At 40.7% G+C, this 18,741-nt stretch overlaps 1 protein-coding gene across 7 annotated transcripts in view; it reads left to right on the forward strand.

Annotated features, from left to right (window-relative positions):
* Positions 1 to 18,741, forward strand: part of SH3KBP1 (SH3 domain containing kinase binding protein 1) — a 336,262-nt gene that overhangs the window by 39,790 nt on the left and 277,731 nt on the right. For 4 of the 7 annotated variants that reach the window (XM_055565558.1, XM_055565557.1, XM_055565560.1 and 1 more), the window contains one exon: positions 2,274 to 2,405. In XM_055565558.1, coding sequence (XP_055421533.1) covers positions 2,367 to 2,405 — 39 coding nt within the window. In that variant the 5' untranslated portion in view covers positions 2,274 to 2,366. Of the gene's footprint in view, positions 1 to 2,273; positions 2,432 to 18,741 lie in introns of all 7 variants that reach the window. The other 3 variants (XM_055565562.1, XM_055565556.1, XM_055565561.1) reach the window with 1 other exon arrangement.

The following is an 18,741-nucleotide window of genomic DNA, read 5'->3' on the forward strand; positions in this document are numbered from 1 at the left end:
GAAAGCTGGTGCTGACTCTGGCAGCCGCTCTTGTCAAGGGACACAGCTGTCCTGCAGACTGCTCTGTGCCCTTGGAGCATCCCTGACTGCCTGACCTAGAGGCTGGATGAAGGAGCCAGTGTCAGTCTGCAAATGGAATGTTAGAGATGTTGAATTTTTCTCTTTCTAAAATTAAAAAATGAATGAACTCATTTTTTTTTCATCTTGTCAACTAATTCCTCAAGTAGTGAGTGCATCTCAGTTTGGAGAGCACTGGCTCAGAAAATAAGCTTAACTACTTTGCTAAGCTTCAGGTTCTTTAATTGGGAAGATGGGCATCAGAGGATTAAGTGAGATAATGCAGGAAAAGTGTCTGGGGCATAAACAGTGGTTACTGTACTCTCAGTTCTGATAGCACAGCTTCAATAGATCCTTGTCTAGGTAATTTGAAGAAAGCTGCTTTTTGATCGACCTGGTTCTGATTGTTATGATGGCTCATTTTAACTGCTGGTGTGAGCATACGATACAAGAAAATTGGAGTGTTTCTGCCTTTGTATTTGTCAGGAACCAGGAGAAATCTGAAAAGGTTGCCTTGTTTATGCTCTTACACTTTTCCTTTCTGTTGATAAGTGATGAAAATGGTTCACAGCTCAACTTCAACCTGGGCAGATTTATGACAGCACAGTCAGCCAGCTAATTTTGGAATGAAAAAATAATCTAGGAAAGGAAATTCTGCTTTGAGTTGCTTATGAACTGTCTGGCTTAGCTGATATTGCAAGTGGATGAGATGAGGCACACCAGTCTGGGTGGATGGGCTTGTTTCATCTGCAAACACTTTAGGAATTTATCCCCAATGGATGTATATGCAAAATGTATTTGACAAGGAGCCCATTCACCTACCAGTCTTTTTCCTGGAAAACCTACCGCTTTATATTAAACTTGTAAAAGTCATTTGCGCTTTTTTTGGTATTCTATTGAAGAAATCTTTGCCAAACCCAAGATCACTAAGATTTTCTCCTGTGCTTTCTTATAAAAATGTTATGGTTTTAGTTCTTACATTTAGACCAATGATCCATTTTGAGTTCATTTTTATATATGGGTTCCTTACAGAGCTCATTTAACTTTTCCATTCTTTTTTTTTCTTTTTTAAAAAATTTATTTATTTTTTAATTGAAGGGTAATTGCTTTACAGATTTTTGTTGTTTTCTGTCAAACATCAACATGAATCAGCCATAGGTGTACATATGTTCCACTCTTTTTTAAAAAAATATATTTATTTTTATTTATTTATTTGGCTATGCTGGGTCTTAGTTGCAGCATGCAGGCTCTAGTTCCCTGACCAGGGCTAGAGTCTAGGCCCCCTGCATTGGGAGTATAGAGTCTTAGCCAGTGAACCACCAAAGTCCCTCTTCTATTCTTTTACTGTAATTTCTAAGTTGCTAATTTACCACTTGTGATTTCACCTAATTTTTACTACCCTTGTATTTATTCATTCACCCTTTGTTCATCTGTCTATCCATCCATTTATTCATTCATTCAGATCAAGCTGCAAGTAAAAAAGGCAAAGGACAGGAGACTGAGGTGGGCATGAGGTGAACCCTGAAGAGCAGATGAACTGTTTAATCTGTGTGTGGATAAATTAGTCAACCTCTGGGTTGATTGGCTCTGTTAATTTGCATGGGTACCAGAAGACCTCTCTGCCTCATTTTTTGCCTGCACTTATTACTGTGTGTACAAATCACTGTGGGCTGGGAGAACAGTTGCAAATGGTATTGCTGCTTAAGCTGCCATCTTCTTATTGGTGAGAGGCAGGCATTATCTCCGTAGCATGGGAATGATCATCACCCACATTTTGCACAGTTCAGGCTGGGAGGTTAGCCTCACCTAGTCTTGATGAGAGAGGGGGCACCCGAGAGCCAGACTTGCAACTGCTGTGGCCCGCAGTCTCTGCGCCTGGGGAAATGGTGCTGGGCTGCGTCTGGGGGCAGGGTGGTGCACCAGGGTTGTCTTCCTTCTGTCATTGTGTGTTTCCCCTCTGAAGCCCCCGCTGGTCCTGAGACCTGTAGGTCACTCTGCTGGTGCCTGACCACGGACCAGCACTTTGTGGCTTCTGTGCTACAGGCCTCGGGTTAACCAAAGTCGGGCTGCTGTGGGTGGCCCTGTTATTTTAAGTATCGGTAGAGGGGAAGCCCCTTTAATAGGACTTCCCTGACTGTCCAGTGCTGCTGGCTTCGGATTTCTCCAACATCCGATCTAAAGTGCTCTTCTTCTTTTTTGGTCCCTGTTCCTTCCAGTGGAGGCCATAGTGGAGTTTGACTACCAGGCCCAGCACGACGATGAGCTGACGATCACCGTGGGTGAGATCATCACCAACATCAGGAAGGAGGATGGAGGCTGGTGGGAGGGACAGATCAATGGCAGGAGAGGTTTGTTCCCTGACAACTTTGTAAGAGTGAGTACAAAGTGAAAACCCCTTTTCCTGTCTCCTATGTGGGTTCTACTGGCCAAAGGTGTGGGGGCACTTGAGGAGGAATTTCCTGGGACCCTCCCAGGGGAGGAGTTGACAGCTTGACATCTCATGTGCTGTTGAGAAGAGCACATAGAGCTTGGCCCTTGATATCGGGGGATACTTGTTTTGAATTCACCTTCTTTAAGGCCCAGGATGTTCACTTTCCAAACTGTATCACTTAGACAAGCTAGAAAAATGTAAAGTTTGTCTACTTGCTTTACTTGTTTTACTTTTAATTGTGTGTATGCTCTGATAGTTTCAGACTCTTGCCTTTTTCTGTCCCATCCGAAATGAAGGTGAAACTCAGTTTTGACCACTTAAATCAAGTAGCAAACTAAAGGCAGAATTCCAGTTGTGCCACGTTTCCATCTTTACATCATATTGCTGTTTTGATAGGAACAATGTTATTTTCCTTTCCCCCTTTGTGGTTATGAAGCATTGAGTAAAATCTTTTTTTTTTTTTCCAGTAAGGTTTTGAAAATGATGGCCTTTGCTGAAGGGTTAATTACGAAAAATGTATTGTATAACTCAGTCATGTTGAGAAAGTTCATACCATGCAATTGTAAATAATAGTTGGAATTAGCTTTAAAAATGGATCACCTGCGGGCTGATCCCAGTGGGAAATACCATGTAGGTCTAAAAAGTCCTTGGACCGTAACTTTCCCGCCCAGTGCTGGGCTAGACAGGCCTGTTCTTGGTAGGGAGGGTGGCATGCAGGAGTCCCCAGGGCCCCTGTTGTAGTTCCGGTGGCACCAGACCATGCCTGAGACCTGGGGCCATCGGGAGGCAGGTGGTGTGGGGGATGCTGAGCCCAGAGAAGCAGGTGCCCCCATCAAAGAGCCACGTGAGCGACATGGGAGGAGTTGTTGAGGAAGCACAGTGAGGTGCTCCAGGCTTCACTGCCTGGGCCCTCTATCAGTAACCCCCGCCCCCACCCCCCACCCCAGTGTAGAACAAATGGAAACCCAGGTTCATCTTTGTTCAAGATCTTGCCTCAGAGGATCCTACTAACCTCTCTCGTGCTCTTTCTCCTTGGTGTGCAGAAAGTTGGGGAGAGCTTGGTGGGTTCCAGGCTGATAAGCCTTGCTTGCTCTGAACAGTGTGGGAGGATAGACTTTTTTTCTTGGACTATGGTAGGACCTGGCAGCCCTCTCTCTTCCATTTTAAGACAAGAACAGCTTCACATCTGGGCCCCAGGGGTTGAGTCTATTGATGAGTGAACGAGGGTGAATTCTTTTGCCCTTCCCAGCTAAACCCCAATTTTGGGGCAAGGACCATCCTTAGCATTGAGCCAAATTCTGAGTTGAAAGGGGAACTTTTTTGGATAAAAGAGACAAAGCTTGGCATGAAGATGGAGGAGGAAGGAGTGACAGAGGAGAACCATGGGAAGGAGGGGAGAACCAGGGGAAGGGGGGAGGATCATGGGAAGGAGGGGAGGACCACGGGAAGGAGGGGAGGATCACGGGAAGGAGGGGAGGATCAGGGGAAGGAGGGGAGGATCAGGGGAAGGAGGGGAGGACCAGGGGAAGGAGGGGAGGACCATGGGAAGAAGGGACTCCAGGTCTAGTTTAGAAGATGGGCCCTGTTTTGAGAGCCTTTACTGTGTTCTTTCTTTCTTTCAGTTGCTCAATCATGTCCAACTCTTTGTGACCCTATGAACTGTAGCCCGCCAGGCTTGTCTGTCCATGGGATTCTCCAGACAAAAAGACTGGAGTGGGTAGCCATTCCCTTTTCCAGGGGATCTTCCCAACCCAGGGATCAACCTGGGTCTTCTGGGTCATTGTAGGCCAATTCTTTACCATCTGAACTACCAGGGAAGCCCCTTACTGTGTCCTTGGCATATTCCAAACCACTAATCTACAGACTCAGAAACTTTGAACTTAGCCTTTGCTCAGGGATAGTGGGGCATCATAAGTGTTTGTGGAAGCTAGTGGGCACCAGGGCAAGGAGGGCATGCTCGAGAAGAGCCCCAGGGGTGCTGGGGAGCAGGAGCTCGTCACTGAGATCCTGCTCCCCTGCCAGGGCCTCTGTCTGCCCCTCTGCACCTGCTGGGCCTTGGGCCAGGCCAGCATGGCCCATGGGCTCTGTCTCAGGGGGAGGCTTGTGGGAGATGTCTGAGGCAGAGGGGAGGCCAGCGACATCAGGGCTTATCCTGCTGGCTCCCTGCCCCAGGCTGGCCTGTGTTTGGCTGTGTCCTTCTGCAAGATGGTGGCTGCTCCCACCAAATCGTTTTTCTACATTCCTTTCCCTGCATCATCTCAGCAGACCTGGGGCTCCTTTGTTTCTAGCCCTCAGCTCCTGCCTCGGAGTGTCTCTCTCCTTCACCTACTTTGTAAAAGTCTCTTTATGCCTCCCATTGCAGATTACCTAATCCGAGTGTGCCATCTGTTTTTCGCTCCCTCCTGAGCCTGGCCACCTCGTCAGGGCCCTCTGAGGATTCATGGAGACCATGCGCCAAAGTCACTTAGCATGTGGCCGGCCACCTACCAACACCTGCTGTCCCTGCTGCTGGTGGTGGAAGGGACTGTCTCCCCTGGCCTTGGCCTGAAAGCCCCTGCCCTTGCCTGACACTTGTCTCACCTTAGCTTGAGCACCTCCAGGGAGGGGAAGCCGCATGCTTGGGAGGCGCTTGGTCCACCTGTGCCAGAGAGGATGTGGCAGGAGCGGCTGGGGCCGCACCACTTGTGGCTGTTACATTTGGCAGAAAAAGAAACTTCGCTTCTTTCAGATGGCTGATTCTATTTTCAAGTCTTCACCCACTGGGAATGTTTTAGGCCTATTATTGAAAATCCGGTGGGTGGATGCAGCAGAGCTGAACAATAAAGAACACTGCCATAGAGAGTTCTGGAAGCTGAAAATACATCTTTAGGTAGTAATAATCATATTGGCATAAGTTCAAAGTTTTGAAAGTAGGTTTACACATGCCTTATTTAGCTTAAGAATCATTTTTCCCCACAGAGAATTGAGTAATCTTGTGGTATCCCGTTGTTTAGTTGTGTGCCTTATGCCAATGTAACCATCATTGGAGAGCTTATCTTAAGTGTTTTCTTGATTCATTTATCAGATCCTTAATCAGTGTCCCAGTTGAACCTGCTCCCCTAAAGTGTGGGGATTCAGTATCCACTCTCAACTCTGTATTGTCTCAATTTCTTCAAGGAAAAATACCTGGCAGTCTGACCACTCCAGCATTAAGAAGATGCCTGGTTTGCAATGATAAAATTAAAAACGAAACAAAACACAAAGTTATCTGGGCTTCTCCAGCTCTTGGGCTATTTCTTGGTGCCCATCAGTGTACCCAACCAGGCCCCATGGCCTTTTGGGTTTGTTCCTCTTTTGCTTTTATTTAGTTAGTTCTTATTTAGTTGATTTACTGTACATGTGGAAGAAGAGTCTTTTAGAATCCCTCTTCCCTTTCTTCTCCCCACCTCTCTCCTCACCTACTTCTTTCAGAGTACATTTTTCTTGATCCCTTCTCTTTAAAAAAATTTTATTCATTTTTCAAGATGCAGTTTACATAGACTAAAATGCTGTCCTAATTGTACAGTTTGATTTTTTTATATAAGTGCATGACTCTATAACCATCATCCAGATGACTTTTATTTCTATCTCTCTAGAAAGTTCCATCATGCCATTTCCCAGTCATTCCCCTTCTCATAAGTAATCTGTCATCATAGATTAGTTTTGCCTATACTTGAATTTCATTTAATAGAATCATGCAATATGTACTCTTGTATATATGGCTACTTTCACACAACAAAATGTTGTGCATATCAGCTGTTCTTGCTGTATGGTATCCCATTTTATGAGTATGCTGTAATTTGTTTATCCATTCTCTTATACATGCACATTGGGTTGTTTCCAGTTTGAGTGTTTTGTGGAGACAGGCACTCATTTCTCTAATGTATATACATGTAGGAGTGGAATTGCTGCCCTCCCTCACTTTCAACATATTTGTTTTTCTGTTTAAATCTGTGGCCTCTATGAGGCGGGGATCTGGGGCCTCATTTGTGCCTGAGTCTGGTGGTCTTCATGTAGTTGACCTTTGAGTTTGACTGCTGAAGGGTCCTTAAGCACAGAACTCAATCTCCTAGGGACGATTTGATTGTTGGGTCCATGAACTATCAAAGACTCCTTCTTAGATTGTCAAAAACATGCCAGTAGAGAGCATGTGTCAAAGTTTTACTGAACTCATTTAATGAAAGAACTAGCAGAATAACAAAACTGACTCTGAGGATGTGGGGAACTGATGAAAAAGTCCATGAGAAAAGGAATATTCAAAGAAAATCAAAGCAAAAACAACATTATAAATCAACTATACTTCAATAAAGTTAAAAAAAGAAGATCAAAATGGGTTCATGCGTTTTTTGTCGTTTAGTCACACAGTTGTATCCGACTCCTGCGACCCTATGGACTGGAGCCTGTCAAGCTCCTCTGCCCATGGCATTTCCCAGGCAAGAATACTGGAGTAGGTTGCCAAGTCCTCTGCCAGGGGATCTTCCTGACCCAAGGATCGAATCCATGACTTCTGCATTGGGAGGCTTCTTTATTGCTGAGCCACCAGGGAAGCCCATGTCTCAGAGGACAATAAAATCTTTTTCTGTTTGTTTGTTTAAATGTTTTTATTTTGTATTGGGGTATAGCCAATTAACAATGTTGTGATGGTTTCAGGTGAACAATGAAGGGACTCAGCCATACATACACATGTGTCCATTCTTCCCCAAACTCCCCTTCCATCCAGGCTGCCACATAACATTGGGCAGAGTTCCATATGCTATACAGTAGGTCCTTGCTGGTTATTCATGTTAAATAGAGCAGTGTATACCTGAAGAGAACAATAAAATCTTAACCTCTGGGGTTATCATCTCTATCAGAAAAGAAAAAAAGAAAATGGCGTATCTTACTGTTTTTCTATGTTACCCCAGGAATTTTATAGAATTGTAAAGTACCCTAATAAAGTGTGAGTTAAATTAGGATATATTTTCAGAGAGAATAAGATAACCCCTTCGGCAGGGTCACACTTATTAGAAAATACATCAGCATGACATTAAAAGTTCACACAATGATCATTTTTGGTTTCATTTCCAAGTTTTGGATATTTTGTCTTCACAGACCACAATAGACTGTAATATGAGATATAATGGTAAGAGACACGGATGAAATCCTCATAGTTATTTATTTTTTAAAAATACGGCTGCCCTCCTGAGACCTGAAATGGAAGAGAAATATAGCCACCCATGAGAGGCAGATGTGGGCTCTTTCGTAGGGGTTCATTTCCCCCATGGTGGATTTACTGACCAGTGTCCCCCTTTTTGGAACCTTACATCAGAGCCAGACAACAGTGGATTTGAGTCCAGCAAAAATCTTCTTAGCAGCCTTTTCCTGAATTCTCCTGACATGTATCCACAGACAGACATTTTTTCACAACTGGCAAAAGGACTCTCAAAAGGCAGAGGCCTTGAACCCATGGCTTGGGTCCCCAAGCAGGGTTGGCTTGTTTTAGGGGGTGACCTTAGGTGAAGGGCAGTGGGACCCAGGCTCTCAAGTAGAAAGCAGGAAGCTGCAGCAGGGGTTAAAAGAAGGTGATTGTTGATCTTTAAGTCACTGTGTGTGTGTGTGTGTGTGTGTGTGTGTGAGGAAGTGTGCACTCTCCCTGCCTGTTGGTGGATGTGTGAGCTAGAAGCACACGCTGCCGCAGCCGCAGGCCCCCCTGTCGAAGGCTGAGGTGTGTTTACTTGTAGCTGTAGGTCTTATGCTGAGTGTAACAGTTTTCAGCTCGGTTTCCCGTTGCCCCAGCTTTCATCTGCTAGGTGTTTCCTCTCTCTCTGGTGTATCCAGAGTCTTTTTTGTACTTGGGTGAAGTGGTTGGTGAACATGGTTATTATTTTTTTTTCATCGATGAGGTGGAAGGTGAGGCTTTTGCATGTTTGCACCAGTCTGAGGCAAAGCTTATATTTACTCTGCTTGTCTTGATTTCAGAAAACACACACATTTACTTCAACAAGTGGCATAAAGGAGAGATTTCCAAGTTGCTATTCTATATCAGAAACCCTGAAGTAGATCTCTTTGATCACATTTTTCTTTTTCACCCCAAGGGCCATTGATTTTGTGAGGTCTCTAGAATATTGTCTTCAAGGTACTCACCTCTCTTAGAAAGGTGGCGGGAATTTTCCAGGTGTGTTTCCTAGCGTGCACAGCCTCCTCCTGCTCACAATGCATCATGGTGATGTCCTTGGGTGTGGGGAATCTGCCATACTCCTCAAGGACCCTTTACTGGCAATCTGCAATGGGCCGGGACCAGAGACTGTGAGCACAAAGGAGACACGTGAAATGAAACAATGTATTACTAGGAAGCTTCTTCCTCAGGAGGACAGTGTTAGCTCCTGTTACCTGGCCTTTGGTCATTCTGTACTCTGGAGAGCATATGTTAGACATTGTTCTGAAAAGATGGGCCTGATTAAAATGCCACTTGAGAAGGTTTTGACTAGACTCATCAGGCGGCTCTGTTGCAACACGCTAAATGAACCTACAGTTATCTTTTGGCCCTGATTGCTGGGTTACTTTATGGAATAATGATGACTGTCTTCTCTTTCAGGCTCGCTGGCTGCCTAGCTCTGTGTATATAATCTTGCCCATGTCTATCTGCATGCAAGGACTAAAATTTGTTGAACACTTACACCAAGCAGGAAGGAGGCTAAGCCCTTTACATGATTTTTTTTATTTTAATTATTTTAAATTATGAAAGTATGTTGAAACATTTACAGGAGATTTGGAAAACACAGAACAAGGTTACATATAGTTCAACTATATATTGCAATTATTTTTTTAGGTAGATAAATGAAGATTTTCAGTTGGAGTTTCAATATCAAACTCTTAAGAATTAACAGAATGAATATACAGAGAAGTAGGATATAGTAGGCGATGGCACCCCACTCCAGTACTCTTGCCTGGAAAATCCCATGGACAGAGGAGCCTGGTAGGCTGCAGTCCATGGGGTTGCAAAGAGTCAGACACGACTGAGCGACTTCACTTTCACTTTTCACTTTCCTGCCTTGGAGGAGGAAATGGCAACTCACTCCAGTGTTCTTGCCTGGAGAATCCCAGGGATGGGGGAGCCTGATGGGCTGCTGTCTGTGGGGTCGCACAGAGTCGGACATGACTGAAGTGACTTAGCAGCAGCAGCAGCAGGATATAGTAGACCTGAAAAGCAATCTGAACCAATTCAACATAATTAAGATTTATACAATTTTCACACAATAGTAGGATACAAATTCTATTCAAGTTCCCATAGACTGTAAACTAGGAGACATTGGAACATATCCAAGGACATAGAACAAGGTACAAAAATGTAATGGTCTAAAGGTATTGAAATCATACAGAGACTGTTCTCTTATCACTGTCGAATTATGTTAGAAATCAATATCGAAAGATATTTTCAAATGCACTGTGACATTTACCAAGAGAGATCTTTGACTTAGCCATTGAAAGCCTCAGTAAAATTAAAAGACTGAAAAAACAAAGAGGGTGATTGCAGAGAAGCAAGCCTTTAAATGAGAAATTAGTATCAAAGTGAGAAATTAATATTAATGATACTTTAAACAAAATTCAAGCCCTTTACATGCTTTATATATCATTAAATTCTTAACACCTCCCTATGACATAGGTACCAGTTTTTTTTTAATCATGCTCATTTTTTAGAAGAGATAACTGAGGCATCTTAAGGTTAAAAGAGTTCCAAGCTAGTGAGGAATAGAGAACTTTGGAACCTGAACTCAAGCAGGCAGCCTTATCTGGGTGTCCGAGTTATCCTGGTGGCGTTAAACCCCTCACCATTATTACCCACTGCATCCTGCCTTCCCCAAGTGCCCAGGGAAGTGCACGTTTGTACCACTCTGAGAGAAACCTCTCAGTTACTCTGCCATTCTTGAGTTAAAAAAATTACAGAGTTACTTTACAACAAGTGACATCAAGTAGAGATTTCCAGGTTGCTATTCTATATTCAGAATTGTGGCTGTGAACTTGCTTTCTGCATTTTAAATGATTCTCTTAAGAAATCAGCTACTTCAGCTCAAAAGAACAACCTTTGCCTGGATTTCTGGGCTGGTACTCTCTTTTCCTATGAATTCTGAAAGTAAGGCAATTCAGGAAAATATTTCATTTTACTCGTTTGTAAAGAAGCTTGTTATTTTGCGGTGTTCAGGATATGCTTTTCAGAAGGAGCTTTGTGGTCTTTTCTAAGAATGCTAAATAACCCAGATGTGTGACTGCCTAGTTGTTCCCCATCCATGGAGGCCTTGCACACAACCAGTTCCAACTCAGATTTTTGTTGAAACTTTGAACATGTAGTTTTCTTTTAGAGAACAAAATCTTAAAACTGACAACTGGAGCCTGTTAGATGCTGTTCCGAGAAATGGTACTCCAGGAAGGGTCTGGAGTAATTGAAGACAAATGTGTTACCAGTAAAAGCCACACCAGTTGGCATATTCCTCAGCCTTTGTCACTGTTGCAGCACAGGAAGTGTGTGTGTGTGTGTGTGTGTGTGTGAAGCGATGTCTTGTGACTCAGGGAGAGCAGTCCCCTGACCCAGTTGATCTTTGTGATTATGCATAATGGAGTCTTATTTTCTTAATGACAGGATTATCGAATTTGAGGTTGGAAAGGGACTTTGAAATCATGTGTTTCCTTTTTTTTTTTTTTAATTTTATTTTATTTTTAAACTTTACATAACTGTATTAGTTTTGCCAAATATCAAATTCAACCCCTAGCTTTCTAACCGATCAGAACCTAAACCATGTAAGATATTGCTGTGATCATTACCGGACACTTAAACTTGGGAACTGGGGGGGGTCCCATACAGGACCGTAAACCAGTCAGTCTCCAGTCTGGCACTGCTCCGGGCACACTGTATCGTCAGGAGTTTGGAGCGGGCCGCAGTTGGTATAGGAGCCTTGGAATATTTTTTAAAGTTCAGGTGATTTGCTGCCTGAAAAAGCCTGGGCACTCCTTTTGTACAGTGGAACTGATTGTATTGTTCTCTTCAGTATCTTTTCTCAAGCCCATGGCTTGGTAGCCTGTGAGCTGAAGTTCTACATTTGAAAATACTGTTATTTCTAAAGTACCTTTATGAATACATAAAGAAACATAATCATGCTGGAAATTGTTTTTTTAAAAAGTGTACTACAAATACAAAAACAACACAGAAATATGCAAACAATGCTCTTTGTGAGCCCATTAGAATTAATACGTTCTAATTGCAAGAACTCTGGACTACTGAACCCTGAAGTAAACACTGTCTTCTACCCAGTGGTAGTAAGGTGGGCAGAATTTCTAGGAATGATCCCCAAATTCCACTCCAGAATCTCCAGAACCCATGAATGTGATGAGCTGTCATCCCAGTAGTGAAAGACAGGGAAGTCTGGTGTGCTGCAGTTCATGGGGTCACAAAGAATCGGGCACGACTTAGCGACTGAACAACAACAATCATTCTAGTAGTTGTGTTATGTTATATGGTGCCATTGACTTACCGAAAGAGAGGGATCCAAGTGGGCCTAACTGTAGCATTTGAGCCATTAGAAGCAGAGAGATTTCTCTGTCAAGTGAAAGAAGAGGCAGAAAGATGGAAAACTTGAGAAGTTGTGACTTGGTAGGTGGAGTGGTCACATGAAAAGGAATGTAGGCCACTTTGCTGGAGCAGAGAGCAAACCTTTGCTGGCAGCCAGCCAGGAAATGGAGACCTCAGACCCACTGCTGCAAATAATGGATTCTGCCAACAACCTGAATGAGCTTGGAAGTGGATTGTCCTCCCAAGTCTCCAAATAAGAGTCCAACCTGGTTGGATTCTTGATATTAGCCTTGTGAGACCCTGAGCAGAGAATCTAATTGAGCTGACCTGGACTTCTGACTTAAGAGAAGTGAGAGGTAATAAATGGAGGTTGTTGAGCCATCAAGTATGTGGCTTAAAGTACAGATAGCAAATTGTTTCTGGGGCATTTGGCTCCTTCCCTAGTGGCATGTTGTCAGTGGATACCAGATGGAAAGTCTGGACTGTTACCCCTGCCCTGGGCTCAGCAGTGGTAGGTGACACCTCTCACCCTCTCCACTAGATAGTGGGGAGGATCTTGAAGAAGAGAGAGCTAGAGAAAGGGATTCATATAGGAGATCTTGAGCAAAATCCTGACCAATACATACATGAATCTGACTAGAATTAATGTTCCAGAAAGTTTGAAAAAATAAACTACAGTATGAAATGCTATGTAGGTATTCAGAGTGACCTCTAGGTAACACAAATGAAGACCAGACTAGCACTGCATGGGCTCTGGATACTTAACTGTTGCTAGCATCGTATAGCCCACAAATTAGCCCAGGATCTGCATGCTTAATCTAAATAGGGTTAGTGCCTGCTAAATGTAAATAGGATACAGTCTTATAATAGCTCAAATGCCTCAGATACAATAAAAAGTGACTTGTCATGCCAAGAACCAGGAAAATTAGAACTTCAATGAAAAAATCAACAGACACCAACACTGGGAAGACTAAAATGTTGGAATTACTTGCCAAAGATTTTGAAGCAGCCATCAGAAAAATGCTTTAATAAACAATTGCAAACACTCCGGAAACAAATAAAAAAAATTAGAAAATCTCAGCAAAAAAAAGAGATATTAAAAAATGAAAATTATAGAACTTAAAAATAAATCACCATATTAAGTACACTGGATAAGCTTAATAATGGAAATGACAGAGGGAAGAATCAATGAAGTTGAAGAGAGATCAATAAAACTTAGGGTACCCTGTCTGTCTGTTGTCCAGCCAACAGATGGAAGCTAGTCTTGAAAAAAAAAAAGAACAGAGCCTCAGAGACCTTTGGTACAATAACATTAGGTCTAACATTTGTATCATTGGGGTAGCAGAAGGAGAAGAGAAAACTATAGAAATAAGAAGTATTTGAAGAAATAAGGGTTGAAAACTTCCCCAAATTGGGCAAAGGGATAAGCCATTAGAATCAAGAAGCTGAGCAATACTCAAACAGGATAAACTCAAAGAAATCTATCCCAAGACACAGCATAACCAAACTTCTAAAAACTTTTTTGTCTTTAGACAAAAAGCAGTGAGTGAGAAGCAACATATTACCCATAGCGGAAGAATGATTTGAAAGACAGTGGATTTCTAATATGAAATCATAGAGTTCAGAAGGAAGTGCACAGCATTTTCAAGTGCTGAACAAAAAAGACTATTCACTCCAAGTTCTACATCTAGTGAAAATATCCTTCAGGAATAAAAAGAAAATAAAAACATTCTCAGATGAAGGAAAAGAAAGAAAATTTGTCATCCTTAAATAAGTTATGGCTAAAGAAAATTCTCTAAACAGAAAAGTAAATGATAACAGGGAGGAGGCCTGGGACTATAGAAAGAGGGAAAAGAACAGAAAACAGTGGATGGGTAAAAACAGGAGTTTGTTTAATAGACTGTCTTTATCCTTAATTAACTTTTTAAAGATTTATTAGAGTATAGTTGATTTACAGTGTTGTGTTAGGTATTAGTTTCAGGTGTACAGAAATGTGTCTTATTTATGCTATGCTATGCTAAGTCCCTTCAGTCGTGTCCGACTCTGTGTGACCCCATAGACGGCAGCCCACCAGGCTCCCCCGTCCCTGGGATTCTCCAGGCAAGAACACTGGAGTGGGTTGCCATTTCCTTCTCCAATGCATGAAAGCGAAAAGTCAAAGTGAAGTCACTCAGTCGTGTCTGACTCTTAGCCACCTCATGGACTGCAGCCTACCAGGCTCCTCCGTTCATGGGATTTTCCAGGCAAGAGTACTGGAGTGGGGTGCCATTGCCTTCTCCATCTTATTTATATATACATATATGTGTGTGTGTGTGTCCACTCTTTTTTAGATTCTTTCACCATGTAGGCCATTACAGAGTATTGAGTAGAGTTCCCTGTGCTATATAGTAGGTCCTTATTATCTATAAGTATTGTGTATATGTCAATCGCAATCTCCTGATTTACCCTCTGCTCCCCATATTACCTACCTCCTGGTAACCATAAGTTTTTGTTTTTACATCTGCAGCTCTATTTCTGTTTTGTAGGTAAGTTCATTTGTAGCCTTTTATTTTTCCACGTATAAGTGATATATGATATTTATCTTTCAGTGTCTGACTTACTTCACTCAGTGTGACAATCACTAGGTCTGTCCATGTTGCTGCAAATGCCATTATTTTATTCTTTTTTATGGCTGAGTATTATTTCATTGTATATGTGTCCCACATCTTCTTTATCCATTCCTCTGTCCATGAGCATTTAGATTGCTTACATGTCCTGGCTATTGTAAATAGTGCTACAATGAATGCTGTGTGCATATATCTTTTTGAAGTATGGTTTTCTCCAAACGTAGAGGAATTAGGCCTCTTGACTTCAGACTTCACTACAAAGCTACCAAAGGTACTGGCCCCAAAACAGAAATATAGATAAATGGAATAGGATAGAAAGCCCAGAGATAAATCCACACACATGTGACTACCTTATCTTTGACAAGGAGGCAAGAATATACATTGGAGAAAAGACAGCCTCTTCAATAAGTGGTGCTGGCAAAACTGGACAGCTGCATGCAAAAGAATGAAATTAGAACACTCCCTAACACTATACACAAAAATAAATTCAAAATGGATCAAAGATCTAAATGTAAGACCAGACACTATAAAACTCTTAGAGGAAAACAGAACACTTTTTGACATAAATCACAGCAAGATCTTTTTTGATCCACCTCCTAAAGAGGATAAAAATAAAATAAACAAATGGAATCTAATTAAATTTAAAAGCTTTTGCAAGCAAAAGAACACTTCTCTTGAAATGGGAAAACATTGATACTAGTAGTCATTGATAAGTTCCATATGTATATTGTAATAGCTAAAAAAAAGCAAACCCAAACCACTAAAAAACTAAAAAGTAATAAAAAAACTATACAATGATATATACTCAAAAAGTCTATAAAGAAATGTACAAGTAACTCACGGGAAGATAGGAAAAAGGAAAAAGAATGATAAACAGGAAATAAAGAGGAATTCGTTGACAAACCTAATATCAATAATTATTTAATTGAAAATGGTCTAAATATACCAATTGATAGAGATAACAGAGTGGATAAAAAATGTGACTCAACTGTGTGCTATCATCTACAAGAAACTCACTTCAAATGTATTGATATAGATGCATTAAAAGTAAAAGGGTAGAAAAAGATAAACCATGCAGACATTAACTTTGAAAAAGCAGGAACAGCTATATATAATACCAGATAAAGTAGATGAGAGAGTGAAGAAAATTACCTGAGATAGAGACATTACACAGTGACAAAAATGTCATTATACCAAGAAAACATAACAATCTCAAATATTAGTGAACCAAACAACAGAGCTGCAAAGTACATGAAGCAAAAACTGATAGAACTTAAAGGTAAACACATCCACAATAGTAATACTTGGGAGCTACGGCATCTCTCTCAGAATTGGAAGAATTACTAAATTAGATATCAGGAAGGATATAGAAGAACTGAACAGCATTATCAGCCAAGCAGTTCTAATTAATATTTATAGGACACTTTACTCAAAAACAGCTTAAAACATATCTTTTTCAAGTACTCATGAAACATTCACCAAGTTAGACCATACCCTGGGTCATAAAACTAATCTCAATGTATTTAAAGGAGTGGAAATAATACAGTGTATGTTCTCTGACCATAATACAATCAAACTAGAAATCAATAACAGATAACAGGAAGATCTCCAAACTCTTCAAAATCACATAACACACTTCTGAATAATTCATGAGCCAAAGAGGAAGTCTCAGAGGAAATTTTAAAAATACATCAAGCTGAATGAAAATGAAAATACTACATATTAAAAAGTTTATGGGACATAGCTAAAGTAGTGCTGAGAGGGAAGTTTGTAGCACTAAATTCTTAATTCAAAATGGAGGAAAGATCTGAAATCAATAATCTAAGCTCCCACCTCAAGAAACTAGAAAAGAAAAAGACCCTCGCCCCACCAAAACAAGCAGAATAAAGAAAGTAGTGAAGAGCAGGAATCACTGAACACAGAAAACAACAGAGAAAAATCCATGAAAAACCAATTCTTTAAAAAGATCAGCAAAATGGATAAATCTTTAAGATGACTGAAAATTATTTTTTAAAAAAGAAGACACAAATTTCAATATTAGGGAATCAGAGGCTATCCCTACAGATCCTGCAGCTATTTAAAAAATAGTAAGAGAATATGACAAACAGTTCTGTGCACATACATTTTGATAATTTAGATGAAATGGACCATTGCCTTGAATATCACAAACTACCAAAACTGACCCAAGATGACATAGGTAGTCTTGGCAGTCCTATAACTGTTGAATAAATTAATTGATAATTTAAAAGCTTCTAAGAAAGAAATCTTTAGGACTAGAAGGTTTCACTGGAGATTTCCACTAAACAATTAAAGAAGAACAGGCACCAATTCTACGTAATCTCTTCCAGAAAATAGAACAGGAGAGAATGCCTTCTTATTCATTTCACGAGGTCATTGCAACTTGATTACCAAAACTAGACAGACACTACCAAAAACCTACAGACCAGTATCCCTCAAGAGCATAGACACAAAAATCCTCAACAAAGTGCTAACAAAACAAACCCAGCAGCATATAAAAAGAATTATGTACTGTGACCAAGTGGGGTTTATTCTAGATATGGAAGTCTGCTTCATTGTTTAAAAATCACTTAATGTAATCTGCCATATCAACAGATTACAGGAGGAAAAAATCAGATAATCATATCAGTTGGTGCAGGAAAATCACTTGACAAAATTCAACAAAGATTCATGATGAAAACTCTAAGTAAAGTAGGAATATAGGGGAATTTCCCCAGCTTGATAAGGAGCATCTACAGTTAACATCATACTGAATGGTGAAAGAGTGAATGCTTTCCTCCCTGAGAATAGGAACAAGGCAAAGATCTCTGCTGTCACTAGTCTTATTCAGCACAGTACTGGATATCCTAGTCAGTGCCATTCTGAGAAAAGAAATAAAAGACATACAAATAGGAAAGGAAGAATAAAAACTGTCCCTGTTTGTGGATGACATGATTCTCCATGTAGGAAATCCCCCAAATCAAAAAATAACTCCTGGAATTAATAAGTAAATTCAGCAAGATCACAGGATACAAGATCAATGCACAAAAATTATTTCTGTGTCCTAGAAATGGGCATATGGAAACCCAAATTAAGAGCACAATACCATTTATAATCTATCCTAAAAAAATTAAAATACTTAGGTATAAATCTAAGAAAACATGGACAGGATGTGTGTGTTGGAAAATCAAAGGAATTAGAATAGGTAAAATAATTTAGAGAAAGAAGAACAAAGTAGAAGGCATCTATTCTATTTTATGACGTACTTTAATAGCTAAAGTAATTAAGACTATGTGGAATTGGTGGAGAGATAGATACATAGGTCAATTGAACAGAATAAAGAACCCAGAAATAGACCCACACAGATATGCCCAACTGATCTTTGACAAAGGTACAGAAGCAGTTCAGCAAAGGAAAGAGCCTTTTCATCTCATGGTGCTGGATCAGTTGCACAGCCAGAGGCAAAAAATAAACCTCTACCTAAACCTTACACCTTGTAACAATTATCTCAAAATGGATCATAGATCTAAATGTAAAACATAAAACTATAAAAGTTATAGAATTAAACACAAGAGAAAATCTTTAGGATCTAGGCCTTGGTGAAGAGTTTTTAGACATCACACCAACAGATCATTAAAGATAAAAAATCAATCAATTAGATTTCTTCAGAGTTAAAAACTTTTGTGAAAAACTCTGTGAAGAGGATGAAAAGACAGGTTACAGACTGAGTGAAAATATTTGCTAACCATATGTCTGACAAAGGACTTATATTTAGAATGAATGAAGAACTCTCAAAATGCAATACTAAGTCCAAAAGTCCAATTAAAAATGGGTAAGAGATGTGAAGATACATTTCACTGAAGAGGATATACAGATGGAAAGTAAGCACATGAAAAGGTGTTCAGCATCATTAGCCATTAGAGAAAGGAAAATTAAAAGGACAATGAGACTGTATCTATCGATCTATGTATCAATGATACTAGTACTATTTATCTATTAGAATAAGCATTAGAAGGGCTGCAACAAAAAACAGTAGTAATGCCAAATGCTGGCGTGGGTGTACAGAAAGTGTTCTCTCATACACTGCTGCT

Source organism: Bubalus kerabau, chromosome X (assembly GCF_029407905.1).
Source record: "Bubalus kerabau isolate K-KA32 ecotype Philippines breed swamp buffalo chromosome X, PCC_UOA_SB_1v2, whole genome shotgun sequence".
Classification (NCBI taxonomy): Eukaryota; Metazoa; Chordata; class Mammalia; order Artiodactyla; family Bovidae; genus Bubalus; species Bubalus kerabau.